The 27,945-nt window shown below is 37.0% G+C and overlaps 3 protein-coding genes and 1 long non-coding RNA gene across 9 annotated transcripts; 2 read left to right on the top strand and 2 right to left on the bottom strand.

The window, feature by feature from the left end:
* Nucleotides 1-718: 718 nt before the first annotated feature.
* LOC111791435 (protein transport protein SEC23-like) lies at nt 719-12,380 on the top strand. The gene is made up of 12 exons (XM_023672778.1): nt 719-1,762; nt 1,866-2,039; nt 4,352-4,513; nt 6,016-6,158; nt 7,161-7,236; nt 7,341-7,513; nt 7,611-7,692; nt 8,655-8,732; nt 10,680-10,841; nt 10,950-11,213; nt 11,366-11,470; nt 11,727-12,380. Exons 1-12 carry the CDS (start codon nt 1,001-1,003, stop codon nt 11,871-11,873), a joined length of 2,328 nt encoding a protein of 775 aa, XP_023528546.1. The 5' UTR covers nt 719-1,000; the 3' UTR covers nt 11,874-12,380.
* A 329-nt stretch (nt 12,381-12,709) lies between these two features.
* Nucleotides 12,710-17,800, bottom strand: LOC111791434 (protein P200-like). 5 transcript variants are annotated; one of them, XM_023672776.1, is made up of 6 exons: nt 17,638-17,800; nt 17,277-17,465; nt 16,098-16,325; nt 14,159-15,307; nt 13,673-14,002; nt 12,710-13,549 (listed from the first exon to the last, which is right to left on the bottom strand). In XM_023672776.1, the coding sequence occupies exons 1-6, from the start codon at nt 17,654-17,656 to the stop codon at nt 12,921-12,923; spliced, it is 2,544 nt and encodes an 847-aa protein (XP_023528544.1). In that variant the 5' UTR covers nt 17,657-17,800; the 3' UTR covers nt 12,710-12,920. The 5 variants fall into 5 exon arrangements, with proteins under 5 accessions (XP_023528544.1, XP_023528541.1, XP_023528543.1 ...); XM_023672773.1 differs by having other exon boundaries at nt 13,673-15,307; nt 17,638-17,797; XM_023672775.1 differs by having other exon boundaries at nt 13,673-15,280; nt 17,638-17,794.
* Nucleotides 17,801-20,407: 2,607 nt separating this feature from the next.
* On the top strand, nt 20,408-23,147 carry LOC111791410 (probable glucan endo-1,3-beta-glucosidase A6). 2 transcript variants are annotated; one of them, XM_023672736.1, is made up of 5 exons: nt 20,408-20,888; nt 21,660-21,910; nt 21,994-22,515; nt 22,686-22,747; nt 22,785-23,147. In XM_023672736.1, exons 1-4 carry the CDS (start codon nt 20,437-20,439, stop codon nt 22,721-22,723), a joined length of 1,263 nt encoding a protein of 420 aa, XP_023528504.1. In that variant the 5' UTR covers nt 20,408-20,436; the 3' UTR covers nt 22,724-22,747; nt 22,785-23,147. The 2 variants fall into 2 exon arrangements, with proteins under 2 accessions (XP_023528504.1, XP_023528502.1); XM_023672734.1 differs by having other exon boundaries at nt 22,686-22,830.
* Nucleotides 23,148-25,382: 2,235 nt separating this feature from the next.
* On the bottom strand, nt 25,383-26,177 carry LOC111790080. The gene is made up of 2 exons (XR_002814439.1): nt 25,939-26,177; nt 25,383-25,855 (listed from the first exon to the last, which is right to left on the bottom strand). It is a non-coding gene; the product is annotated as an uncharacterized LOC111790080 (long non-coding RNA).
* Nucleotides 26,178-27,945: the final 1,768 nt, after the last annotated feature.

Consider the following 27,945-nt stretch of genomic DNA (forward strand, 5'->3'; position numbering starts at 1 on the left):
ACACTTTTTATCTACAAGCGAAGCATCGAAAGGGTGAATTGTGAGATTTCACAAGGAGAACAAAACATTCCGAACAAAGTTGAAATTGAGACCTAATTTAGAAATACACTATTAAAGCATAAAATAATATTTTTTTTTGATGGAATCGTTAACGTATAATTTAAAATTGAGACATAATTATATTATTAAATTACTAAATATATATTAAAAATTGAGTTGCAAATTTTAATTAAATATTTGAGTATATTAATATTTTATTTCTATTAAAAAAATTTAAATAAATAACCTGAACAAGAGCCCATCAAAACATAAAAAAATAAATTATAATGTCTTAATCCAACTCAACCCACGGTGAAAATACAACCAGCTCAAACACTATAGGTAGACAAATATGTTAACAACCTAAACAATTGGATCAGTCTAAAAACATGTCTCAATCTAACCCAACCCACCATTTAGAATACAATCGACTCAGACAGACAATGTACACAAATATGCTAATAGCTCGAACAATTTAATCAATTTAAAAAAAATGTCTCAACGACCCAATCCACTATTGAGAATACAACCGACTGAAACACCACAGGTACACAAATATGTTTGTTTAAGATAATAAATTATAACATGAACGATCGAACCATTGACCTTTAAAACAATGGATGAATATCTTATAGTATGAAGTAAAAGGAAGTTTGTAATAAATGGTTTGCGTATTAACGTAATTAAAAGAGCGAAGGGTGAGGGAAGGAGAGCTCGACATTCCCACCAAATCTGTCTCAACCTCAACCCCTCTTCCCAATTCCAATTCTTTCTTCTTCCTGCGGTGACCCCTTCTCTGCAATTTCTCAGGGGGTCGCCTCAATTTGCTTGTTTCTCTCCTTTTCTCTTCTCTTTTCCCTCTTTCCAATCCCATTTTCCAACACCCAATTTCTCCAATCGCGGGAAAATCCAATCCCCATTCCGAAAACGAAAAAATTCCCAATTCAATTCTCTCATCACAATGTCAGAAATGGCGAACGCCGATCCCGAAGGAATTGATGGAGTTCGTATGTCTTGGAACGTTTGGCCGCGTACCAAGGTTGAGGCCAGCAAGTGTGTTGTGCCACTCGCTGCTTCGATCGCTCCGATCCGTCCTCACCCTGAGATCCCAACTCTTCCTTATGCGCCGCTTCGTTGCAAGTCTTGTTCTGCCGTTCTCAATCCGTTTTCCCGTGTCGACTTCACCGCTAAGATTTGGATCTGCCCTTTTTGCTTTCAGCGATGCCATTTTCCTCCTCATTATGCCATGATCTCTGAGACCCATCTTCCTGGCGAGCTTTATCCTCAGTATACCACTGTTCAATATGCTCTTCCTCAACCCACTCACCCCAATCCTGCTCTAGATTCGGCTCAGCAGGCGAATCCCTCCCCGGTTTTCCTTTTTTTGCTCGATACCTGTATGATCGAGGAGGAATTGGATTTTGTGAAATCCGCGCTCAAAAGGGCGATCGGGTTGTTGCCTGATAATGCGCTTGTTGGATTTGTTTCGTTTGGGACTCAGGTTCAGGTTCATGAATTGGGATTCTCTGATATGTCTAAGGTGTATGTGTTTCGGGGTACGAAGGAGGTTTCTAAGGATCAGGTTTTGGAGCAATTGGGTCTTGGGGTTGGAGTGCGGAGAGTCGCTGGAGCGTATCAAAAGGGGGTCCAAAGTGGATTCCCTAATTCGGGTGTTGCACGTTTTTTGTTGCCTGCTTCTGAATGCGAATATACCCTCAATTCGGTAGGTCTCATTTGGTTCTCTGTTTCTGTTCATTTTTTTCTGGTCAAATCCCACATGGAGTTGGGAAATTCTTGAACTCGGTTATATTTTTTGTGAATTCTAGTTGTTGGATGAACTTCAAACGGATCAATGGCCTGTGTCTCCTGGTAATCGGGTATCTCGGTGCACCGGAGTTGCGTTAAGCGTTGCAGCAAGTTTGCTTGGAGCTTGTTTGCCTGGAACCGGTGCTCGCATTATTGCTTTGGTTGGTGGACCATGCACAGAAGGACCTGGCACGGTAACTATGGGGAAAAAAAAAAAAAAAAAAAAAAAGAAAGAAAAGAAGAGAATTTTGTTCCTCGATTTTGTTGTCCTGAATTATATATTATGATTTGAGCCACATCCTGCCCTATACTTAGAATAATTTTTGTAGGTTACTTGATTTTTGGTCGTTAGAAGCTACGCCAGAGGTTTGGAATTGCATTTTGGTTATTTGTTTTGCTTTGTTGCTAACTTTTTATTGTACTTGATTTTGAACTTGCCGTTTATTTTGGTAGCAGACATTCCCTGTATCATTTTGGACATCGTATGCCGTTAACTTGTGTCATCGTCCTGCACTGGTTCAAATTAATTTATTACTACAGAAAAATATGGACCTTTTTGGCCAATTTTTTTTATGGCCAAATTGGATCCTTATTTTCCACCTTTTTCTCCCGCTGATGTCTAGCATCATGTGAGACTAATGTTCGTGCAATTACTTGCTTGATAATTTATCCAAGTCCATGAGATAGTTAGTGGTTATTTTCTCTTGCTTCATATTGCTTGTGACAAAATTATTTGCAAGGAAGTTGGTAGTTGGATCCATATGTTGCGTACTTTACTTCAAACTTTCATGCTCATTGACTCCAACAATGCAATTAGAAGCTTCTTTTGCTTTAACTCAACTAAGATGGCTTACAAAAGGTGTGGATTTAGGTATAAGAGCTTATAGAATCTGCATCAAGAAGTAGCAGATATTATCATTTTGGCTATTTTATCTTTTATTTTATTTCCTCCNTTTTGTTGCCTGCTTCTGAATGCGAATATACCCTCAATTCGGTAGGTCTCATTTGGTTCTCTGTTTCTGTTCATTTTTTTCTGGTCAAATCCCACATGGAGTTGGGAAATTCTTGAACTCGGTTATATTTTTTGTGAATTCTAGTTGTTGGATGAACTTCAAACGGATCAATGGCCTGTGTCTCCTGGTAATCGGGTATCTCGGTGCACCGGAGTTGCGTTAAGCGTTGCAGCAAGTTTGCTTGGAGCTTGTTTGCCTGGAACCGGTGCTCGCATTATTGCTTTGGTTGGTGGACCATGCACAGAAGGACCTGGCACGGTAACTATGGGGAAAAAAAAAAAAAAAAAAAAAAGAAAGAAAAGAAGAGAATTTTGTTCCTCGATTTTGTTGTCCTGAATTATATATTATGATTTGAGCCACATCCTGCCCTATACTTAGAATAATTTTTGTAGGTTACTTGATTTTTGGTCGTTAGAAGCTACGCCAGAGGTTTGGAATTGCATTTTGGTTATTTGTTTTGCTTTGTTGCTAACTTTTTATTGTACTTGATTTTGAACTTGCCGTTTATTTTGGTAGCAGACATTCCCTGTATCATTTTGGACATCGTATGCCGTTAACTTGTGTCATCGTCCTGCACTGGTTCAAATTAATTTATTACTACAGAAAAATATGGACCTTTTTGGCCAATTTTTTTTATGGCCAAATTGGATCCTTATTTTCCACCTTTTTCTCCCGCTGATGTCTAGCATCATGTGAGACTAATGTTCGTGCAATTACTTGCTTGATAATTTATCCAAGTCCATGAGATAGTTAGTGGTTATTTTCTCTTGCTTCATATTGCTTGTGACAAAATTATTTGCAAGGAAGTTGGTAGTTGGATCCATATGTTGCGTACTTTACTTCAAACTTTCATGCTCATTGACTCCAACAATGCAATTAGAAGCTTCTTTTGCTTTAACTCAACTAAGATGGCTTACAAAAGGTGTGGATTTAGGTATAAGAGCTTATAGAATCTGCATCAAGAAGTAGCAGATATTATCATTTTGGCTATTTTATCTTTTATTTTATTTCCTCCTTTTAGATTTATTCACACTTATTCTTAAGGCATAGCATCAGCTAATTTGACTTTGATACAGTAATTTTTTTTGATGTTGGAAAATACTTGGTTACTTTCACTTGGACTTTATCATATTCTTAGAGAACTGCAGTATTGAGGTTTTTAATTTTGAAACAATTATTTGACGAATGTTGCAGTAGCACATGTAATTACTTGCGTTGTCATCCTTTATTATATTGCCCTAATACGATTGTTTCGATAATCAATTGTGCTGTACATGCAACCCAAGTAATGAAAGATATGATTGCATGTTATTTTGTAAGTTATGAAGGGAACTACTATCTTTTGCGTGGACTTTGTTCTAGATGCAACTTTCACTGGTACAATTGAATTGTAGAACTGAAAATTGAAATATGATCAACCTTGTTCTCATTCCTTTCATACTTATAATTGCTGATGTTTGGCTAGATATACTGATTGGATTCAACATTTACAGATTGTGTCAAAAGATTTATCGGATCCAGTGCGTTCACATAAAGACCTTGATAAGGATGCAGCTCCTTATTTTAAAAAAGCAGTCAAATTCTATGAAAGTCTTGCAAAACAGCTGGTTGGCCAAGGCCATGTCTTGGATCTTTTTGCATCAGCACTTGATCAGGTTGCTATATAATTTACCTGCCTCAAATGGGATCTATCTCCTTTTAAAAATATAAGTTCAGCAATTTGCAACACAAAGTAACATTAGGTTGGTCGCTCATATTCTATAAAAGAAATCTTAGTATAAAACAACATGGGAATTAGACTCCTAACTTGTTTCTTACCTGGAGCTGTAAACTTAGATTGNTGTTGCTAACTTTTTATTGTACTTGATTTTGAACTTGCCGTTTGGTCGTTAGAAGCTACGCCAGAGGTTTGGNTGAATTGATTCTGGTAATTTTATATCCTCTTTTGGGTTCTCTTATGTTGAATTTCATGCTTGTTTTTGTTTTTGTTTTTTATTTAGGGTGTTTTATCTTGAGCATTTCTGCATTCTGCAGATGCACTTGCTGAATTTGTTGTGAGCAAGTTTTCCTATTCATCATGCAGTCCAAATAATAATGTTGAATGTTCCCTCCCCTGAAGAAAGAAAATGTATAAAAAGCATAAAGTATATCAAGAGAAATGAGATGCAGCAATAAGAAATCATACTAGCTTTAAATGTTGAAGATCATCTCTTGAATTGTATAGGTGGTTTTACAGCTAACAAATTTTCATATTAGTCATGATTTTCATGCTAAATTAGCATATTTAAATTACATTGATCCATGCAAGGAGGCTAAGTGGTTATTTGGGCAGTTGGGGGGCAAGTTTTGTAGATATGGGACTTCGGATTTCGGTGACAAATGACCCAAAAATTAGTCCTTTTCTTCTCTATCTCACTGCATGATGTTATGTTTATTTATTGTTATTCAGTTAATGTTCTACATTTGTGAGAATTGTTATTTAAACTTAGGTTATATTTTTTAGCGAACCTTTTATAGATATATAATTTTTGACATCTTTCTTTCTGCATGGTATACTGTAGAAAAAATTTGAAATCTAGATTATAATTTATTGACTTTGATGTTATTTTGGATTTAATGGATCAAGAACTCGGATATATTTTCTTAAAAGATATTTATGCATATAGCACCTTATCAAAAGCATTCTCGACCTCTAAGCTCCAGAAGGAATTTTGATATACTGTTTATTTGCTAAATACTTCCAACATAAGGATATCCTGATGTATGGACTTTCTAATGATAAAATCTAACATACTTAATTGTTGATGAGGTAATTTTTTATGATCTTATTTTGTTTGCCCAAGTTTATCTTACAAAGTATTTGTGCCTAGCGTTCCATAAGGTGGAAAGTAACTGAAGCTAAATAGAATCACTCCATATTAGGTTTGAACATCAGGATTCAACTACTTCTTAACGATATGAAATAAAACTGGTATAACATAACAATTATTTGCTTTGAACTGACGTCGATTTGAACATCAAGATTCTATTATTCTTGGCTAGGTTTATATAATAATGGCAATGCAATCACTTTGTTGTAATAACGTTACATTTATATGCATTTTTTTTGTAGCTGTCAATAATCATGCTTCATTCATTGGAATTTTTAAACATATAGGTTGGTGTTGCGGAAATGAAAGTTGCAGTAGAAAAAACTGGTGGCCTTGTTGTTCTAGCTGAAAGTTTTGGACATTCTGTATTTAAGGACTCTTTCAAGCGGGTGTTTGAGGAAGGGGAGCACTCTCTTGGTCTTTGCTTTAAGTGAGTGCATTATTATAAATATATTGTGGGCTCTCTTCTATTTCACTTAGCCCATGTTTTAGTTTTTGCATGTTATTTTAAGTTATAAATATTAGTCTTTGTGTTATTGCCAACTACCTTGGCTTGACTTGTTGGTAAAAGCTAGAAGAGGCAAGCCATTAGTCTTAATATTTTTCATCGAGCCAAAAGAGAAGTATTAAAAAAAGGCGAGTTCCATTCTGACTTTTGATGCCATATGTTGTAGGGCATGCAGTCGTTGCATGGGTTTAGTAAAAAAAATTTGTGTGTTGTCTTTAAATTCATATTTCAACATTCATAATGTGTCATTGTACTTGTTTTATTCTAACATTGGATGAAGCTTTACAATCATCATGTTTATTTTCAATTAATCTACCTTTCGTACCTAGCTCTTGCTTTCTTTGACTGTAAGTTGGATCTTTGGATATAATTTTTGAATCTTCTGAAAAGTATGGATGGGCGAAGGAAAAAGGGACAATAAGTTAACAGTAACCTAGTAGAAAAGTGTATGAGGTCCACGATTTCTTGAGTTTGCATGGATTTTTCTTGTGAATGACTGCAAGGATTGGCAACAACGTTCTCATGGAGAAACCTTTTGGTCTTGGTTCAAAGCGAGAGAGAGTTCTTCGTGCGATGTTTGGTTCCTTTGTTAGATTCTCTGTGTTTCTTTTGGCCTTGGTTTCCAGGGCTTTTGTAATTATTTGCTAGGTCTCAAAAAAAAAAAGAAAAAAAAAGGAACTCATGTAAGAGTTGTGAAGAATAATGGATATTGTTAAGATGAAGGAATGTGAAAAATAAATTTAGTTGCATGAATTGTTTGTTTGGCTGTTGCGTCTGACTTGTCTACATCTTCTGCATCTATCTTGGACAAGTATAATTCACGTTTGGAAACATGTACATCTAATTCTTGTATTTTTTTTTTCTGCATCCATTAGCCTAGTGGATATCATTTCATGTCACTTGATACATAACTTTACATTTCAGTGGCACCCTTGAGATCAATTGTTCGAAGGACATCAAAATTCAGGGGATAATTGGACCTTGCACATCTTTGGAGAAGGTTGTATGCTTTATGCACTGTTGTTGGCTTTTGCTTATGTATATTAAGTTCTCTATTTACATGATTGCGGCATGGAACTGATTGCTTGTTGTGCATATATTCAGAAAGGTCCTTCTGTTGCTGATACTGTTATTGGGGAGGGAAATACTACTTCGTGGAAAATGTGTGGCATTGACAAAAGTACTTGTTTGACAGTGTACTTTGATCTTTCATCAAGTGATAGGTCAAGTAATCCAGGAATCGCAAATCCACAGTTGTATTTGCAGTTTCTTACCAGGTAGGTTATCAATTGTGATGATTTACTATCATCTTGTAACGCAGCACGTCATAGCAATGTTTAACATCGTTGCTGCTATTTATTATTATGATTACAGTTATCAAGATCCTGAAGGTCAGTCAATGCTTCGGGTTACAACTGTCACTAGAAGATGGATGGACTCTGCTGTTGCCGCGGAGGTTTCTTATTTTACATTGTCCTAAACTTTTCTGCGCATAAATATTACTCTATTTTTACTATTCTGAGACCTAGCATTTCCAATGGGGATAAACAACTCAAATTTCATTGGAGAAAAGTTTTAACAAAAAAAAACATTTAGGAATATGCATGTTACTATATTTTATTTTGGAAGTTTTTTTTTACAAGAAACAGAGAACGCTTCCCATTTTCATATTCGAACTTGGATCTCAGTTCTTGCTTTCCTGCTAGTCATGCTAAACTTCATAAGGGAGTTCCATTGTGTACATGTCTGAAGAAACATCAACCCAAGTTACTAGGAAAAATTGGTTTATGGGAATTACCTGTGTGAACAGGATTATTTATTTGATCTCAATTTTGGCTTTGTATGCATTCAAGTATATGAAAGTGACATGCATTGGGAAAAAATGGATTGGAGGGGATTTGACCCTGAAAATTAGCAATGAATTTTTTTATTTATGCGTAGTCAGATGATGTGATTAGGTAATTGGTGGCCTTCCTAGTTATTATATATTTTAAATGTACTAATACTATTAGTTCATAGATAAACACTGGTGGAAATGATTTTTCTTATCATCATTTTTAGGAGTAGAGGTGTCATGATTGGTGTGGTTCTACTTATAACATTCAATGGGTGCCCTTAATTTGTCCATGTGGGTTCTACTATTTCAATTAATGAAAAATGCTTATCGGTCCATGTGGGCTCAAAAATAATATTTTTAGGTTGTATCGTGGTTCATAAGCTTTGTTTTGTTTCTAATATGTCATTGTAACCTCACTTCTGATTTACACACTCACACACTTAAGCTCTCTGTAGTTGTTCTCTTTCTCTAACTTGATTAACCATGAAAAGCCAATACACACACACGTGAATTCTCTTTTGGTTCTCTTTCTCTATCTTGATGATTGGTGAAAACTCAAATCTTTGAGGCATTGATTCCAGGAATTGGTGCAAGGGTTTGACCAAGAGGCTGCTGCAGTTGTGGTGGCAAGACTAACTTCCTTGAAAATGGAGATGGAGGTATTTTAGAATTTATGTTTCATTATTTAGTTGTACATTTCATCAGACAATTTTTTGTCCTTCCTTCGAAAAGCCACCCCAATCTGCTTAATTTGTTTAATCTTTGGAAAGTCTGTCCCAAAGAAAATGATTGTGAATTTAACTGTGTTGAGAGAGTATGAGAGCTATTGAACTCGAGGTCCCATTTTTCATTTCAGAACTTGTGATGCTTGGATGTATTCAGGTGCTAGTTATGAATGCAATGAACTGAAATTTTGTCTTGGCCCATGAAATTACTTTCTGTTTGAATTTGCATGTATATAAGATCTAAGGTTAACTAGGTTCTTATGCCGGATTTTTATAAGAGTTATTTCATTTTGATGAAAAAGATTATAAGGATAAACTTAGCCCCATGGGCTTTAACTTGCTAATACATTTTGAGAAAGTTGCTACTGCTCATCCTCTGCCCAAAGAGATGTCCAAGAATTCTTTTTTGGAAGGGTAAATATCCAAAGAAGGTGAAAATCTTCCTAGGGACTACTTTACTTAGATGTTTGACTGCAATTTTTTTTTTGGGGGAAGAGAAACCGAAGTTTCATTGAGATAAAATGGAAGAATTACAAGGGCATACAAACATGCGACAGGAAGAGAGAGCCCAAAAACAAACTACAAAAAAGGGCTCCAATCTAGCAAAATCAAACCAAGAATCAATTTTTTTTCTTGGAAGTCCATCCTGAGGGATGTTTGAGTGCAATGTTCAGGGAAGATTCTCCTCGTAACACCCTTTTCCCTAGTTTCCGTGTTTGAGTCTAATTGGACTTCAAATTTATTCTTTTCTTGTTCCTTTCTGAGATGGTTTTTCTTAGCTTTTAGACTTTACCATTTGTAGGATTATGCTATGTTCCTTAGTTATAGCAAACACCTTACTTTGTTGGCCCATTTTTTTGACAAGGAAGATCGAGTGTCCTAACATAATGCTACAGTTTTCTTTGCTGTTTTGTGGAGAATTTTCCTTGAGAGGAACAATAAGATTTTTAGGAAGGTTGAGAAGTTCAATGAGGAGTTTTGGGAGGCAGCATGGTTTTTTGTAGTTTGGGTCGGACACCTTTTTTTGGGTTTGTTTTTTGTATGTCTTTGTATTTTTTCATTTTTTCACTGAAGCTCGGTTTCTTACCAAAAAAGTAATAACAATAATAGAAGCCACTAGTGATATTTTGTGGGACTTGAGAGGTTTGGTCGGAGAAGAGCAAAAAAAAATTTCTAAGAAGAATCCAAGGAGCTGTATAACCTTTGGGAAAATATTTCTTATGTAGTCCGGCATCTTTGGGGCTTACTCGAAACACCTATTAGTTAATGTTGACTTTAGTTGGAATAATATTTTTTTGTAAACTTATGTCTGATTATTGTAAATGAAATTTCTGTCTTATAGATAGAGATTAAAGATAAAATATTACTAGAGAAGTGGACCGACCATAGTTAGGAATTACAGTCCTTCGCGAAACCACACTGCAAGTTTTGTTGCATCTGCCTGGGACTTAAAATTTTCTTTTCTTGATTGCTTTTTGTTTGTTTATTATCATCATCATTATTATTATTATCATTATTTTGATATAAGCAGGAACTTTATAATATCAATAAGCTAAGTGTTTGGTTGAGAGGATGAGGTCTGGCCATAAACAAGAAACTGAAAGAAATTCAAAGACGAGTCTTACTAGATAACATATAGCATGATAGTCAAATTTAAATAATTTCATATTTTATAGCCTAAACAACTGCCAATTTGAATATCTTCTAAATTTCCAAGTGTTAAATGCCTCTTCTGATTGCACTCCCTCCGTGAGTTCTTAAAGAAGGATGAAATTGCATTCTGCTAACTAGGTTTTGTTGCTTGCTGGTTCAATGGGTCATTTGTTCTACTGGTATCTCCAAAGTTGTAAGTTACTTAATGTTAAATTTTACTCTTGTCAGGAGGGGTTCGATGCTATTCGGTGGTTGGATCGATCCTTGATTCGTCTCTGTTCTAAGTTTGGTGATTATCGGAAAGACGATCCATCTTCCTTTACTTTGAATCCTTGCTTTTCTTTGTATCCTCAGTTCATGTTTAATTTGCGGCGTTCACAATTTGTACAGGTATTTACATCTATTAGAATCTCGTGCTTAAAGTTATTCAAGTCAATATGGTCCAATGAAAAGATGATTTACATTCTTTTGGCTGGATCCTTGCGATCCTATGTGCAGGTTTTTAACAACAGTCCAGATGAAACTGCATATTTTAGGATGTTGTTAAATAGGGAGAACATTACAAATGCTGCAGTGATGATTCAGCCATCACTAATATCATACTCATTCAATTCACTGCCTGCACCAGCATTGTTAGATGTTGCTTCCATTGCAGCTGATCGTATTCTCCTGCTAGATTCTTATTTCAGTGTTGTCATATTTCATGGAATGACAATAGCTCAGTGGCGTAATATGGGATACCAAAATCAACCAGAACACCAAGTTTGTGCTATATCTACCTAGTTTTTTTTATTTCTTTTTGGAGAATAAATTTGAAAATGAAAATTATGTTCTTAAACTTTTGTCATTTGATAGTATATAATGGGTATATCAACCATATCATCCATTTAATCAATCTAACAATCTTTCTACAGGCATTTGCACAGTTATTGCATGCTCCTCATGATGATGCGCAAAGTATTATTAATGAGCGTTTTCCAGTACCTCGTTTGGTGGTCTGTGATCAGCATGGTTCCCAGGTTATTTTCTTAATCTGTAGCTTTGGTTTGCATTCACAGCAAAGATTATTACGCAAAAATACTCAAATGCTATAGAAGTTATTTTGTGCTTCTGCTGTCATTATTTTAGGCCCCTTGTTTAGTTACCACCTCCGTTTTTATGCTTTTACATTTATTTATTGAAATCTAGAAATTCATGGGTACAAACACTTATAACTAATGTCTGCAATGGTGGTATATTGACTTCGTTATTCTATTATCTTGATTTTCCGAGCAGGCTAGATTCTTATTGGCGAAGTTGAATCCATCAGCGACATATAACAATGCTCAAGAAATAGCAGCCGGGTCAGATATCATATTTACCGATGATGTTAGTCTTCAAGTATTCTTTGAGCATCTTCAGAGGTTGGCTGTGCAATCTTGAGAATAGATGGCTTTCTTGAGGCTTACGAAAAATCTGATAGTTCTTGCTGTGGGAAAAATCACTGATGGTTATGTATATCTGGTGTCTCGTTGACTTCTTTTCTGGTGTTTCCATTGTTTTCCAAGTTGAGAAGCCAATATTCCCACATTGTCTCATTTGAAGGATATATGGGAACACTGATAAAAATTCATTTTTTGGGGGCGGGGGGACATTCTCGGTCGGCATTGCTGCTTAATAAATGGTCACAAAGGTCATTTGAGCTTCAAGTTAGTTGTATGAGGGAGGGGCAAAAAGAGAGGCTTGTTGGGAATGTAATTTAGAGGAATCAATGGACAGCTTAGACATTTGTGAAAGTCATTCTGTTAGGAGTTTTGGTTCTTCAATTTGTTATTTTGTATGGTATTTTTGGATGATTCTCCAAGTAAATTATAAGGAAGGTAGCTTACTGTCATTGTGTTTGTGTTGTTTTCAAACAGGTCTGAAATTTCAATTTTATTTAAATGACTCTGACTCACTTTGATTCTGTTCATTGGTTCTCTGCACTTTTATTCTCTCACAATTTTCTCCATTTTTGAAAGATTTTCAATGTAACCCTATAAGGAACGTATTTCTTAGACCGACCCAATTCCCTAGGTTTCGAATCCAAGAGTCTTAACGTTTCTATATGAGCATTCGGTGCAAATACCAGTGTAGAAGAGTGAGTTATTTGTTCTCAGAATCTTGAATATTTGTTCTCAGAATCTCTCCCTAATCTTCGATAGGTTATCTAAGGGTTTGTCTCGATTCATCGTTATACTCAACTAGCCATACACAGATGTGATGGGTGGGCAAAAAAGTAGGCTACTGACAGAACCATTTATTATAAGATCACTCAGGAATGTCCATTTATAAACCAAACATAAGAGAATAAAATATGACTCTAGAAAGAAAAAAAAAAGCCAACATTTGCCACAGAAAGCAGAGGATCCTAAAATTTAGCTGACAAAAAGGGACATGGAGAAATCTATAGCAGTAGAAGATCATACAGCTAAATAACAATCTACTCTACTAATGCACTGAAGAACAGCATACAAATTGAGCCCAATATGGCCTCCCTTTTCTCCTTTCTCTCCTAATGTCTGATGGATATCTTGCAGGAGAGTTCCACTCATTTGCAATCTCCCTGCTTCTCAACTCTGAGGCAGGTGATTTCGCCTGCGTAACGGCGTTCACCGTTTTCTCATCTGGTTTTTCATCTTTATGAATCATGGAACCCAGATTCTCTACTCGGGTTGGCGATTTCTGTTTGTTTTCAAGTGCAGCATCATCCAATAGGTTCTTGAGAGCAGTGTGTGGCTTTCCAGCACTCCAGTTCGTTACCTTGGCGATAATCGCCTCGTTCTTCTTCTTCCCCGGTGAGTCGTTTGCAACATGAGTATAAGATGGAAACCAGCCAGCTTGCAGCGATGCAGAATTCGGCTGCTCTCGCGTGGCCGAGTTTTGTTGGATTCCTCCACCATTAGGTTCAACCAACGTCATAAAAGATGGTGCCTCAAACATATCAGATCTGTTAGAATGTTGTCCTCCTTCGGTTGCAGCATTGGCCTTCTTCAAGATGGTTTCCCCTGCTTCGGTTCGTGCTTGCTGCGTTACTTCGCCATCCACAACAGCGGGTAAATCCGACAGAGTTGAGAGCACTGTTCCTCATAGTTAAGAACATATATTAATTATCAAGAAACTTTGGATCTAAAGAAAGAATATCAGTTATTGTTAGCTCACCATGAAGCACAGTTCATAGTTCATACAAAGCATAATAATACCTGAGACAGACCCCCAGTTGCCTTCAAGACTGTCGGTTTGACTAATCGCATCGACTGAAGCATCAAGAACGGCCGACGTAAGCCGTGGTTCTACGTCAATTTTCACGCCATCATCTTTCCCAGTTTCAGAAGCAATTCGATTTCCGACTCCAGCAAGCTGAACCACACTACCATCCTGAAAAGAGTCTGATCTTCCAGTGACAGATTCATTACTATGATCATCTTCTTTTACACTTTCCTGAGTCTCTGGAGCTAAACTAGCGTTAAATTTTTTCGAGTCCGTGCTTTCAGTCAGAGATATCGTTCTAGCGGATCCATCTGCTATCTCTTCTGCAACAGCATTGCATTTATTCTCCCTGCTGTTAGTGGTAGGTTCAGGTGTGGAATCAATCCATAGGACTTCTGAAGGAATACTATCTATCCCAAAATTTGTAGCATCACTGATGGTTAGTTTCTTATCATACTTTTCATTTTCACCGAGCATACCTTTAATCTGAGCTGCATTCACGTCTTGAATGGGAACTTCTTCGGCTTTCATATCAACCGACACATTCTCGACTCCACTTTCCTGTTTTTGCCTATTTTCCACAGTTTTCGTGTCAAAAGAAGCTACTTCGGAAGTTTGATCAAATGGCTCAGCCTGCAATGTAATACAACTCTCATGAGGGTCATGTACAAAACAATTGGTTGATTCAACCTCCTTATGATCATGATCCTTTGAATCTTCAACCGAAGCCTCAGGATGGTCGACAATGTTCAAGTCACTCGACACAGAAGGCAGATGCACATCGTTGTTTTCTTCTTTTATTTTATTGGTCTCTAGTAAGTTGTTAGAACTGCAAGATTCGAGTTCTTTTCGAGCATCAGACGACACTTGAGTCAAGCCAATGGGTTTAACATCTGAAACAACACTTTGGGGCATTTCAGAATGGATGGACATGTCATTGTCAGCCACTGATTGAAGAGGCTCTCTAGGTATCTCGACGGTTTCTTCCAGCTCCGATAACGGCTCCGATTTATTATTATCAGTTTTTCCCGTTGATGCTGCAGTTTCTGTAAAATTCTTACACAAGTCGAAGTCCTCGTTTTTCTTTTCATCATATCTTCTATCAGGAGATGACAAGAAACATTGAGGCATGTTTTCAACACTATCAATGTTCCACTCTTGTTGCAGAGCAGGTACTATCGTTTCGGGTTCATTAAGGTACGAGTCACCTGTAGTAGTAGTAGTATTCATATGATCAATGGGTGGAATCACTGAATTCCCAGCTCTAAAGTTGGTCTCAAGATTCCCATAGTCTTGATTAATTTTGGTGTCCTGCTCTGTTCCTGACTGCTTGACAGTAGTTTCTGCAACAGCTGAACTTTCCACTTGCTGGTTTTCAGTTGAAGAGCTCGATGATGGAGTTCCGAAATCAGTCTCGAGATCCACAAGTTCTTGATTAATTTTGCCTTCCTGCTCATTTCCCGACTGATCGATAGCAGTTTGTGCAACAGTTGAAGAACTGGACGATGCAGTTCCACAGTTGGTCTCAAGATTTACAAATTCTTGATCACTTTTGTTTTCTTGATCACTTCCAGACTGATTGATAGCAGCTTCTGCAACAACTGAATTTTCCACTATTCGGTTGTCAGCTAAAGAGGTTGACCATAGAACAACAACTAAGTATTATACAATCATAAGTTGTAAAAAATTCAAAGAACATGAAGTAGGACTGAAAAATGACATCACATTTCATGTCGAAGAAACGAGACAGATTTTGTAACAGTTCAAGCCCACTACTAGCAAATCTTGCCTGTTTTGGCCCAGTACGTATACTTGTCAGCCTCACGGTTTTAAAACATGCCTACTAGGAAGAGGTTTCCACACCCTTATAAGGAGTGCTTTGTTTCCCTCTCCAACCGATGTGAGACCTCACAACCCACCGCTCTTGGGGGGCCAGCATCCTCGTTGACACACCGCTCGGTGTCTGACTCTTATACCATTTGTAATAGCCCAAGCCCACCGCTAGCAGATATTGTCCGCTTTGGCCCGTTATGTATCGCCGTCATCCTCACAGTTTTAAAACACATCTACTAGGGAGAGGTTTCCACACCCTTATAAGGAATGCTTCGTTCTCCTCTCCAATCGATGTAGGATCCCACATATTTCATCCGCTCGGATCACACTTTAAGAAACTACCACAGCATGCAGCATGAAGGATGAGCTTATCTACTTATTAGTTCTTTCCTTCAGCAGCTAAAAACTTTACTTCTCAATTATTCCTTAGTTAATGTTATTGAGGGTCCAAGAATTCACCATATTTGGAAGAAAACCCTTGTTTAGGAGATGACACATATCTAAAAGGTTACCAAGAAATCAAAATCATGATCGAAACTAACCGAGTATAAATGGCTAACAATACGTCCCCAACACAAAACATACCAAGAACTTCTCTGTCTTTCAAAGTTCGGGAGCTACTCATTTCATCTTCCACCGCCATCTTCGACGTGCTTAATGAATCCAAAGCATCTCCCATGGACTTGTTTGGTCGTACCTCCTCTGAAAACTCTGCAACAGCATCTGAAAACATTTCATCTTCGGATGCCTTTGATTTTGTTTTCGTTCCATCGACACCTTTGACAATGTAACATCCTCCCAAGACTTTGGAACCTATGCAGCATTTACTGACATGATTAAAAACACCTTAAGGTACAGAAGTTTTCATCATCATAGGTCCCTCCTTTCCAACAGAAAAAGAAAGAAGAGATAAAAGCAAGACACAAAAGACAGAGAAAGAGAGATATATGTAACTTTAAAGAGAACCCACAGAATAACTTTTTAGCTTTAAATCCTAATTTGGTCCATGAACTTATCCTACTTTAATCCCTTAACTTTCAACTACTCTGTTTCATTCCCTCAACTTGTAATTATTCTTTTCTTAACCATAAACATTCCAAGTTATGTTAGTTTGTGATATCCCACATCGGTTGGAGAAGAGAACGAAACATTTCCTATAAGGGTGTGGATACCTCTCCCTAGTAGACGCATTTCAAAACCTTGAGGGGATGCCCGAAAAGGGAAAATCCAAAGAGGACAATATCTCCTAGAGATGGGGTTGGGCTGTTACAAATGGTATCAGAGCTACAAATGGTATCAGAGCCAAGCACTAGGCAATGCCCCAAGGGGGGTGGATTGTGATATCCCACATCGGTTAGAGAGGGGAGCGAAGCATTCCTTATGAGGGTATGAAACCTCTTCCTAGCAAACGCGTTTCAAAACCTTTAGGAGAACCCCAAAAGGGACAATATCTACTAGCGGTGGGCTTGGACTATTACATAGTCTCTCGTTAAGACTCGCTAATCATTTAACAAGAACATAGATTCATTTGAAAATCAAACACCTAACCTACAAGTCTAATTATCCAAAGTTGACACATAATGATAAAGTAAAGTAAACAAACAAACGCTATAATGATGCCAGGTCCCTATCAAATAATTCATAACAAAGTTAATAGTAAGGACTAGAATTGCTTTCTATCAAAAGTTCAAGACCACCAAAGAAGAACAGAGAAGAACATTTAAACCCAAATTTAGAACACAGTGTAAGGAAAAGACTTCTCACTAGAGGTTTTATGATCGCCATCATCATCTGTAACAGTCACAAGAGTGTTAGCCTCAGACTCAACCAACTTAAACCCTTCAATCGTTCCACACACCCTCTTGTGAGCACGCCTACGTTTGGCGCTCGGATGAGGGTTAGGAAAGTGCCATCCACATTTGTTGCAAACATGAACACCATGGCTCTTCTGCCCTACAAAACTCACCAAAACCCTTCATCAAAAACAAACCCATCAACTAATTTCCAAAACCCACAAAAACCCAAGTGCCCAAATCCTCAATAAACCCCAAAAGAACACACACAAAGAACAAGAACCAACACAAAGAAACAGAACAAAACCCAACAGTCTAGAGGGTTTTCTTACTCTGATCTCGATGCTCCATTGCTGAAAGAGGGAAAGAAAAGCCAAGAAGAACCAAAATGGAAGTGGTTAAAGGAGGGGAGTTAGTTAAGTAAAGAAAAGGAGGAGATGGGAATCATTCTTTTGTAAAAGGGGAAAATGGGGAATACCGTACTGACCCTAGGCTGTTGGAGGAGGGGAATTCTGTGCGGCCGAGCCTACAGAAGAACGCGTGGAATCGTCTTCTCCAAGGGGACAAATTTGTCTGAACAGTGTAGCGGTAGCTACTACCTAAAATTCTAAATTTATAAAAAAAACAAAAAAAAGATAGTTTTTTTAAATAATAATTTTAATTATAATTCTAATAAAAACTCTGACAAATCTCACCAAACAAGACATCTGCTGACAGGGATGTCTTAGGATTGTGAAAGCCACTTTAAAGTTTGGAACTTTTTTGTGTTTTGTACAAAAAAGTCCAATCAATGGAATTTTTAAAGAAAAAAGTCTTTTTTTTTTCTTCCCTTTTTAAAAAGCAAAGCAATGTTCTTTTAAAGCATAGAGATGCCTAAGCTATTTTATTTATCTATTTATTTTAATTGATTGAGTTGTGTTGGATCGACAAGTGACTAGATGAGCTATGCTTAAATTGATTGATTGAGTTGTGTTAGATTGACAGGTGAGTAGATGAGCTATGCTTAAATTGATTGATTGAGTTGTGTTAGATCGACAAGTGAGTAGATGAGCTATGCTTAAATTGATTGATTGAGTTGTGTTAAATCGACCGATGAGCTATGCTTAAATTGAAAAATATGCATTGATTGATGTCATATTGGTTGGAATATGATAGCACACCGACTAATTGTTCTAGGTTTCTCGGTTTAAACTATTCAGTATAACAATTACCTTCATCTCTAACAATCTTTTCGATTTGAACTATTATACTTTTCATCTAGGTGGTAAAAAAAGTTCATAATGTTAGCATCGCTTAACCATGCCCACACTCGAGCTAGATGAACACAAATAATAAGAGAGAGAAAATTCAAAGAGGAATATTGGAAATTTTATTGATGACTTCAGGTATACATCAGAAGAATACGAAAAGTACATTTTGAAACCACTATCTAATGGGATATATATATATGATTTCGGTTTACTAGGCATCATGCTCTATATCCCAACACCTAATATAAGTGAAGGCAACCACCTCACTCTCCGTGATGCTTAGTGGTCTCAACCTTCTTCTACATCCCCTACGACATAGCGAAGTTACTTAATTGGAGTACACTTCTTATCATAAGATAGAACGTCTCCAAATTTATACTAGTCATGTCATAAAATTGACCTAAAAACTAAAGGTAATTAATTACAATGTCTATGTCAAGCCTTCCCACCTCCCCACCTTCGTAGTCTTTATCACTACTTTCATACACCATCAAAACATCGACACGTGAGACATTATCCATAACAAATAAGAAGTAAGTACAAGCAACGAAATAGAATCATTCTACTAAAAATCTTGGTGGATTTCTAATCGTTCCAGTCAGATTAGGTTCCTAGTCCACGATCTACGTAAAGCTAGTTGGGATTTTGAGGACTCGATCGAATATCAAATAATTATAAGAACCAACCAAGATCTATGCATTTCCTATCAAGAACCGAGAATTATGAAATTTGACCCAAATCTATGAACACCCATCGAGAAGTTGACCAAGTATTATGCAATCTAATTGAGAAATATGATTTACTCGGTCGATTTTCATGAACTCAAGTCAATGGTCGGATCAATGAAATAAAAGATGGTGTAAGGTTTATTAAGCAATTAATTTGTTAGGTGAAAAGTGGGTGAATAATTGAAGTTTTTTTCTACGTTATTGAATTATGGGCATAGAAATAATCTTATCCTATGCTTATATCATAATCATTGGCAAGGGTTAAAAAAATTTCCACTCTTCTACGCTCTAACACCAATCTCTCACACATTCCCGTCATCCTGACAACTTGTGACTTTGTGTGGTTGATGAGGGGAACAAAACATTTCTTATAAGGGTTAAAACCTCTCCCTAGCCAACGCATTTCAAAATCATGAGACTGACGACGATACGTAACAGGCCAAAATGGACAATATCTATTAGTAGTTGGTTTGAACGGTTACAAAGGTTTGCCCACAACGACCATGCCACCACTGACACTTCAGCCGCCACACTCTTCATCGTCAAGTTCCATCTGGGGTAGCTCAAGACCTTTACTTGGGAGTACCATGAGACTATCTTACATTAAGCTTATAGTTTGTAGTTCATCGTCAAAACATCTTTGGCCTCGTTATAAAACAGGCTAGGGTTAGTCCTACCTAAGGTATATATTGGATAATGACTTACATAACAGATCCCGAGATGGATAATATCATTNTAAACCTACTACCACCATGTGAATGACAAAGACAACCAACAAAATAAAAAAAAACACTCCTCTCACCTTCACTTCTTTTCAATTCATAATCTTTGTCTCTTTCTTTAACAAATCATCATTTCTTTTGGCACTTTGATCCACGGCTCTTTTTCATTCGTTCATAATCTTTACTCTCCCAAACTAACCCCTAATTCGTAAACCCTGAACCCTTTTTAAACGCTCCAAACTCACTCATAATCCCACGTTTTTTAAATTCTTAAAGCCATGACAACTTTTTCTCTCAATCTCGTCCTTTTCTTCTCTTTCCCGTTCATTTCTTGTAAGCATTTCTTAGCGGACGCAGAAGTTTCCAACAAAATTGGAATCAACTATGGCCAACTTGGGAGCAACCTTCCACCTCCAAAGGTTGCCATTGAAATGATCAAATCCATGAAAGCCGGCAAAGTGAAGCTCTATGATGCTAACCATGAAATCTTGAGCCTTTTGTCAGGGACAAAGATTCAAGTTTCAATTATGATACCCAATAATGAAATTTCAGACATTGCCAACAACCAGACAAGAGCTGACCAATGGGTTCTAAACAACGTTGTCCCTTTTTATCCTGGTACCATGATTCGCTTTATTCTTGTCGGTAATGAAGTTTTGAGCTATGATTCTTATGGGGATCGTCTAGTTTGGAATGACCTTGTGCCGGCCATGAGAAGGGTTTGGCGATCCCTTGTAGCTTTTAACTTGCAGATCATTAGAGTTGGAACTCCGGTGGCTATGGACGTTTTGGAGACCACGTTTCCGCCGTCTAGAGGGATGTTTCGTTCGGATATTCGGTGGACCGTGGTGGCTCCGATGTTGGAGTTCTTGGATGAGTCCAGGTTAGTTATGTTGGTAGGTTACGGTAGATTTAATTTTAAAACACGATCTTTTAATGCTTAAGATTCTACTTCAAAAATTAAAATTTAAAAAATATCTTAATGAAATAGTACATAAGATTTTGTGCTATAATACCATGTCGAGAAATGTACATTTAAGTCATGAAGATTTTCTTTATTAGCTAATCAGGAATCACGGCTAGAGACAGAGATTATATTCATCCTCATCCCGACCCCCGTATGTAAAACTATGTTATAATATTGAAAATTTTCTATCCCAACCTGTATCAACCCGAGTCTACAGCTAGCAGATATTGTCTTTTTGGGCTTTGCTTTTTGAACTTCCCCTCAAAGTTTTTAAAATACGTATGTTAGGGGAGGTATCCACACCCTTACAAAGAATGCTTTGTTCCCCTCTCGAACTGATGTGAGATCTCACAATCCACCCCTTTCGGGGCCCTGAGTTCTCGATGACACTCGTTCCCCTCTCCAATCAATATCATTCCCCTCTCCTATCGATGTGAGATCTCACAATCCACCCTCCTTTAGGGCCCAACGTCCTTACTGGCACACCACCCGATATCCACCCCCTTCGAGGCCCATCGTCTTCGTTGGCATACCGTCTTCGTTGGCACACCGTCTGTGTCTACTCCCTTTGAGACTCGATGTCCTCGTTGACACTCATTCTCCTCTCCAATCAATATGAGATCTCACACATTTAAGTTTTTAAAAATGATGTTCTAACATTATATTATAATTTTATATTTGTAACAGGTCTTCCTTGTTCATCAATGCGTATCCATATTTTCCATGGTCAGCAAACCCCATGGATATCAACTTAGATTTTGCCCTTTTCAATGGAAACCTTGAACAGATCGACAGGGGAAGTGGGCTTGTTTATACTAATCTTTTGGACGAAATGCTTGATTCTTTCATCTTTGCAATGGCCAAACTTGGCTACACAAATATTCGCCTCGTCATATCGGAGACCGGGTGGCCGACCGCCGGAGATATCGAACAACCCGGTACTAAAATTACCACTAAACTCAAAAGCTTAAGATTATTAATTTCAACATATTCAATCATTTATTCGTATCGTTTACCGTAGGCGCCAATCTCCTCAACGCGGCGACCTATAATCGAAATCTAGTAAAGAGGGTAATGACGAAGCCGACGATAGGAACACCGGCGAGACCGGGGGTGGTGATACCAACGTTCATATTTTCTTTGTTCGACGAGAACCAAAAGCCAGGGCCGGGGACGGAGCGACATTGGGGGCTGTTGAGGTTCGACGGGAGTCCAAATTACCAAATCGACTTGACGGGAAAGAAACCATCGGTTGATTATGATCCTCTACCGGTGGTGGAGAACAATGTGCCGTTTCGGGGGAGGCTGTGGTGCGTGGTGGCGAGAGAGGTGGATCCGATGGAGCTGCAGGCAGCGATAACGGAGGTGTGCGGCGGAGGAGACGGGAGTTGTGAGGCGCTGTGGCCGGGGAGGGAGTGCTATGAGCCGGTATCGGTTTATTGGCATGCAAGCTATGCTTTTAGTTCATATTGGTCGAAGTTTAGGAGCCAAGGAGCAAGCTGCCATTTCAATGGACTTGCTCAAGAGACAACAATGGATCCGAGTGAGCTCAATTCTCTTCGATGAAAATCGTTAATATTTTGAATATAAAATATTAAATATGTTTAAAAAACAATTTTTTAACTTTCGAAATTTTATTAACGTCCTTAAACTTACCATTTTTTTTCTTGGTAATATGATTAAATTGGACTAATTTCATAATTTTCTTGGCAGGTAATGGTTCGTGTAGGTTCCCGAGTGTGACTTTCTAAAGGGGACTATTTTTCCTTTTTCTTTTCGTTGTTGCTCGAACTCATCCTACTTATATATGGATTCGTTTCTCCACTCTCTTAATATTGATATGACTTGTTTGAAGGTTTAAGAACGGTTCACGTATGCATGCCCACCTAGAGCGACCGACGTTTCTAAAAAAAAAAAAAGTTTAAAAAGAAGTTTCCACCGTTCTTTTTCATGGTGCGATTAGATATTAGAATGAGATAAACAGAGTTAGGAACAGATACCACATTCGAATGAGAGCATAAGAACTCTATAGTAAAGCAGAAAGGATTTGTGTTAGTTTGTAAAGATAGTTTTAACTCTTAGAAGGAAAGAATAAGTAACGTGATCATATAACCATGAATGATTCGAATCGTGGCACTCATAATCATCCATTCATAACACTAAATCCACTTATTGTCCTTAAAAAAACATCCACTTTGAAGGTGCAACCTCAATAAAGTTAGGGTTTATGAGTGGTGATTGGGTAGTGTCATTGGACTTGACTTTCATGATGAATATCACTAATTTCTTTTTTAGCAAGTCATCATTCATTTGAGCAATACCATCCTCATGATATCAAACCTTTGGTGCTCGTGTAAATGTGATCTGTAAAGGTCCGTTTTAGTCTATTACGTATTGCCATCAGTTTCATGATTTTAAAACGCGTTTATTAAAGAGAGGTTTCTACACCCTTAAAATGAATGTTTTGTTCCTCTCTCCAACTGATCTGGGATCTGGTATTTGAATATAATATCATTTGTAATAGCCTAAACCCATCACATGCAGATATTGTTTGCTTTACCCATTATGTATCATCGTCAGTCTCATGGTTTTAAAACACGTTTACTAGGGAGAAATTTTCACACTCTCATAACCAATGTTTCGTTCCCCTTTCCAATCGATGTGGGACCTCACAACCCAATGCCCATGATTCGAATTAGAATTTAGAATATGAATTTGACACTTGATGACTTCAACATTCTCTCGTATCCTCTGTGATATGACCTAATTATCTTCTTGTCTTGAACAAAGTGTCTTTAGGAGTAAATATTATCCTCATAGACCAACACAGGTTCTTTCAGTATGTTTTGTCTTCACTCATATGTCTCATAAAAAATTCTTTAGGAAGTCACCCGACGTACAATGTCGAAAATGCAATGGAGCGAGTTGACGTCAAAGTTTAATAGTTCATACGTCATATATATATATATATATATAGCATGTAATAAATGGTAAATTATCTTTAATTATTAAAATATAATTTGAACATCATTACTTCAACGTGGATTATTAATTAGAAAAGAATATGGCCGACATGTCGAGATGGAAGATGATGGTTTAGTCACTCTAAGATAGTGCTTTTTCACCCATTTTTAAGTTTTTATTTTTATTTTGTATCACAAATTTTATATTTTTTAATTCCTAAAAAATGTAACGGTCCAAGCTTACCGCTAGTAGCAGTTGTCCTCTTTAGGCTTTTCCTCAACCTTTTAAAACGCGTCTGTTCGGGGAATGTTTCCACACCCTATAAAGGGTGTTTTGTTCTCCTCCCCAACGAATGAAACAACGAAACTCTAATCTCTTAATTGAAAATATATATCTTAAACAGTCGAGTCAAACTCGACGCTGAAAGAAAGCCAAAAGATACCTGCTCAAACAACAAAACTCTGATCCCTTGGCTGAGTATATACCTTAAACAATTGAGGTAAGCTTCACGCTCCTAGAAAATAGAGAGTTTTTCTCGGCATGCTCGTTGACTTGTCTACATCCAAAATTCTCATCAATAATGTCATTTTCTTGATCCAATTAAAAGCATCCATAATGATAGTTTCCACTACTTAAAGTTGGCTTTTCCTCTTCCTTTCTACAATTCATATAAATTTAGTGTAAAAAACACAAGAAGTAACTAAGAACACCAAAGACATGGAAGGAAGCTCAAGCCATTCAAGCCTCAACCTCATCATCGGCCTTCTATATCTATTGATTTTTACTAACGTCGTCGTTGTCGTCGCAGTCGATAGCTTGATAAGCCCGTGCAATGGTTCAATAGCGGAGTGCTATAAAGAAGTTGAGACGTTGATGGAGTCAGAGATAAGTCGGAGGTTTCTCGGACGACATAAGGATTTAACCTATGATTTTTTGGATAAAAACAAAGCACCTTGTGCTAATGGTAGAGGTAAACCTTACCGTGGAAAGTGTCAGCCTCGTGAAGCTAATCCTTATGACAGAGAATGCAGCGGAACGTATAATCGATGTAAATAGTCTTAAGTCTTAGCCTTAGCTCACAAACTCACTTATTTTTCATGTTTCATTGATTTGAATCATGAACTTAGGTCATGGGTTTGATGAAAGATAATTTTCTTTTTCTTCATTTAGAATATTGTATTGAAAATAAGAACAAATAATCTTCTTTTTTTTTTTTTAATTTTTATTTTCCTGTGTTTGGATATTTTAGTTTGAGTAGAGTTGAGGTGTTTTTGCACCTTCTTGATTTTCCATCGAGCTTTGATATTACGTGTTTTTGTTGGTTGAATTTTTGAATGTTTTCATTTCTTGTTTGGTGAAGATTTTTCTAATTTGGTTAGAAAAAGATATGGATAATATTTGAAGTAGAAATCAGTTAGAATTTTAACTAGATCGATAAAATTTACGGATAATATCAATAATAATCATATTTTATTTAAGCATAAGAGTAGATTTTCATCCCTTCTCCCAACTCATGATACCATCGGACAAGTTCACGAGTATTATTTAAACATAAAACACCATTTGATACCTCATAGCAACCCCTAAAGGTCACAAAGCCTAAGCAGCCACAGAACTCAAAAGTGCTTCTTGATTACTTTCCATTTTCACAAGGTGAGCTCCAAGATCTTTTGCGACATCAACACAAAGTTGCATGACGCTGCTTTCATATGAATTTGGAATTAATTTGTCATGTTTTTTCTCATATTCTAAAGTCCAATGAACCACACTTTTCTCCTTTCCCTTTGGAATGCCTTGCATAGTAATTTTGAAGCTCTTATGATCCTTCAAAATATCTCCCTCTAACACTTTGAAAGTCACTAAATTATTCTCCTAGTCAATCGCTTCGATCAACTCCTTTGAAACGCATGTTTTCCCATCTACAAATTTGATTCAAATCACTTAAACGACATGTTTGGTTTAAAAGGATTAAAATCACTTCGAATCGAAATTGAAAGCAAACCATGAACAAAGTTCCATAGAAGAACAGATCCGATTTTGCCCCATTCGCCTTCGAGTAGTTTGCAGCTTTGTAACTTGTTTGGACTGGCATTGCACATGTGGTAAGGTCTTGCATGAAATGTTTGGTGAAGCTTTGAAGCTGGAGAGTTGATTTCTACCTCAGCCTCTAACTTTTCAAGGCATCCCATAATTGATGTTGTACAAAGTTCCTATCTTGAATGTATTGCCAAGCATGTCTCTTCTTTCCCTATTTAAAGAAAGAGTTTGCTCTCGCATGAGGTATGGTTCGATACCACATGTCGTATTATTATTGGGTGTCGGTTTTAGATTTTTGTTCACTCGTTGGATTAATTTTTTTTTTAAATTATGAACATGTTGACTTCAAGAATCTATTAGACTTTTTTTTAAAGAATTTATGATTTTGGCCACTTGAGAAATTTAAGAGAATTTGCATTGAGCTAGTATAAGAAGAAGAAAGGAATTAAACTGTGACATGTGACAATCGAGTAAAGGAGAAGTTCAGACAATCGAGTAAATGAGAAGTACATAGATGAACTGAGACTATATTTGAATAAAAACGATTCTAAAAATTTGGATGACTTATAAAAGGTTAAAAGAATTAAAAGTCAATATCTATACTAACAAGATACATATTAAACATACTGAAAACAAGTGAAACATACTCAAAACTCTAAAGCTAAACATATTGAAAAGACCCAGGTTGATTTGTGGGAATAATTCACTCTTAGAAGCAAAAGTAAGGAACGTGACCATGTCGCAGAGAATGCAGAAAAAATGTAAGAGCCATCAGGTATCAAATCTGAATTATGAATATTAATCTGAATCTTGAGCATCGAACCTACATGAAATTGTTTCTAAAAGAAGTGAAGGAACAAAGGAAGATTAACGTACAATTTCTTTTATTTTACTTCATTTTTTTCGTATAGAAATAAAGAAAGTGTGAGATCCCATATCGGTTGGTGAGGAGAACAAAACATTTTTTATAAGGGCGTGAAGCACCTTCCTAGCAGGCGCGTTTTAAAAATCGTGAAGAAAAGTCTGAAATAAAAAGTTCAAATAAGAAAATATCTACTAGTGGTGAACTTGTACTCTTACGAATCTTGTTATGTCGTGGGAAAAGTTGGAAGGATAGAAAAGAAAAAGTATAGAATAGTTTGAGTGGGTATGGTTGAGGGGATAATGCAATGCATCCAGCTAAGGTTTTATTGTCTTCTTCTAATCTCCATCGAGTTTCAACATCAATCTTCATCATCTTCCTACACATACTTTCTATTCTCTTTTCTTGCCCTTATCTTCTTTTTTTAACCCTTTTCACGTTCTTATCTCATGTTCTTATGATGTATTTACTATGTCATTGAGCCTTCGGTTGGACGGAGGATATTAAAATTGAACCGGAGATAAGAATGATGATAGTTCTCATCCCTGTCTCGTAGACATCTATAAATGCATCATGTATTAAAATTGATGTTATGTGATTTTTCTTCTTTTTATGAAACTTTTTCCGTCCTTATGACGTTAAAGTTTTTAGCGTGGAGTTAGTGCATATGAAAATGTACGATTAATATACAGTGAGATCCCACATCGGTTGGGGAGGAGAACGAAGCATTCTTTAAAAGGGTGTGAAAATTTCTCTCTACGAGAGGCGTTTTAAAAACTGAGGGGAAGCTCAAAAGGGAAAGTACAAAGATGACAATATCTACTAGTAATGAGCTTGGACTGTTACAAATGTCATCGAGGAGGTTGAACCCCAAAGGGGGTGGATACGAGGCGGTGTGCAAGCATGGACACTGGTCCCCAAAGGGGGTAGATTGAGGGGTCTCACATCGATTGGAGAAGGGAACGAGTGCTAGCGAAGACACTGGGCCCTTACGTTGGAGGGTGAATTGTTTAAACATTATTTACAAGAGTGTAAAAACCTCTCCCTAACGTATGCATTTTTAAAACCTTGATAAGAACTTGGTGGGTTCGATGTGTACAAAAATGGTGA

This window comes from Cucurbita pepo, chromosome LG03, assembly GCF_002806865.2.
Source record: "Cucurbita pepo subsp. pepo cultivar mu-cu-16 chromosome LG03, ASM280686v2, whole genome shotgun sequence".
Classification (NCBI taxonomy): Eukaryota; Viridiplantae; Streptophyta; class Magnoliopsida; order Cucurbitales; family Cucurbitaceae; genus Cucurbita; species Cucurbita pepo.

Coding starts and splice junctions, on each gene's coding strand:
- LOC111791435 (XM_023672778.1), top strand. CDS start 1,001: ATGTCAGAAATGGCGAACGCCGATCCCGAAGGAATTGATGGAGTTCGT. Junction 1,763..1,865: donor GCGAATATACCCTCAATTCG/GTAGGTCTCATT, acceptor TGTGAATTCTAG/TTGTTGGATGAACTTCAAAC. Junction 4,514..6,015: donor TTGCATCAGCACTTGATCAG/GTTGCTATATAA, acceptor TTAAACATATAG/GTTGGTGTTGCGGAAATGAA.
- LOC111791434 (XM_023672773.1), bottom strand. Junction 15,308..16,097: donor GAAAGACAGAGAAGTTCTTG/GTATGTTTTGTG, acceptor CAACCTCTTTAG/CTGACAACCGAATAGTGGAA. Junction 13,550..13,672: donor CAACTGGGGGTCTGTCTCAG/GTATTATTATGC, acceptor TATGAGGAACAG/TGCTCTCAACTCTGTCGGAT.
- LOC111791410 (XM_023672736.1), top strand. CDS start 20,437: ATGATCAAATCCATGAAAGCCGGCAAAGTGAAGCTCTATGATGCTAAC. Junction 21,911..21,993: donor CGGAGATATCGAACAACCCG/GTACTAAAATTA, acceptor CGTTTACCGTAG/GCGCCAATCTCCTCAACGCG. Junction 22,516..22,685: donor AGAGACAACAATGGATCCGA/GTGAGCTCAATT, acceptor TTTTCTTGGCAG/GTAATGGTTCGTGTAGGTTC.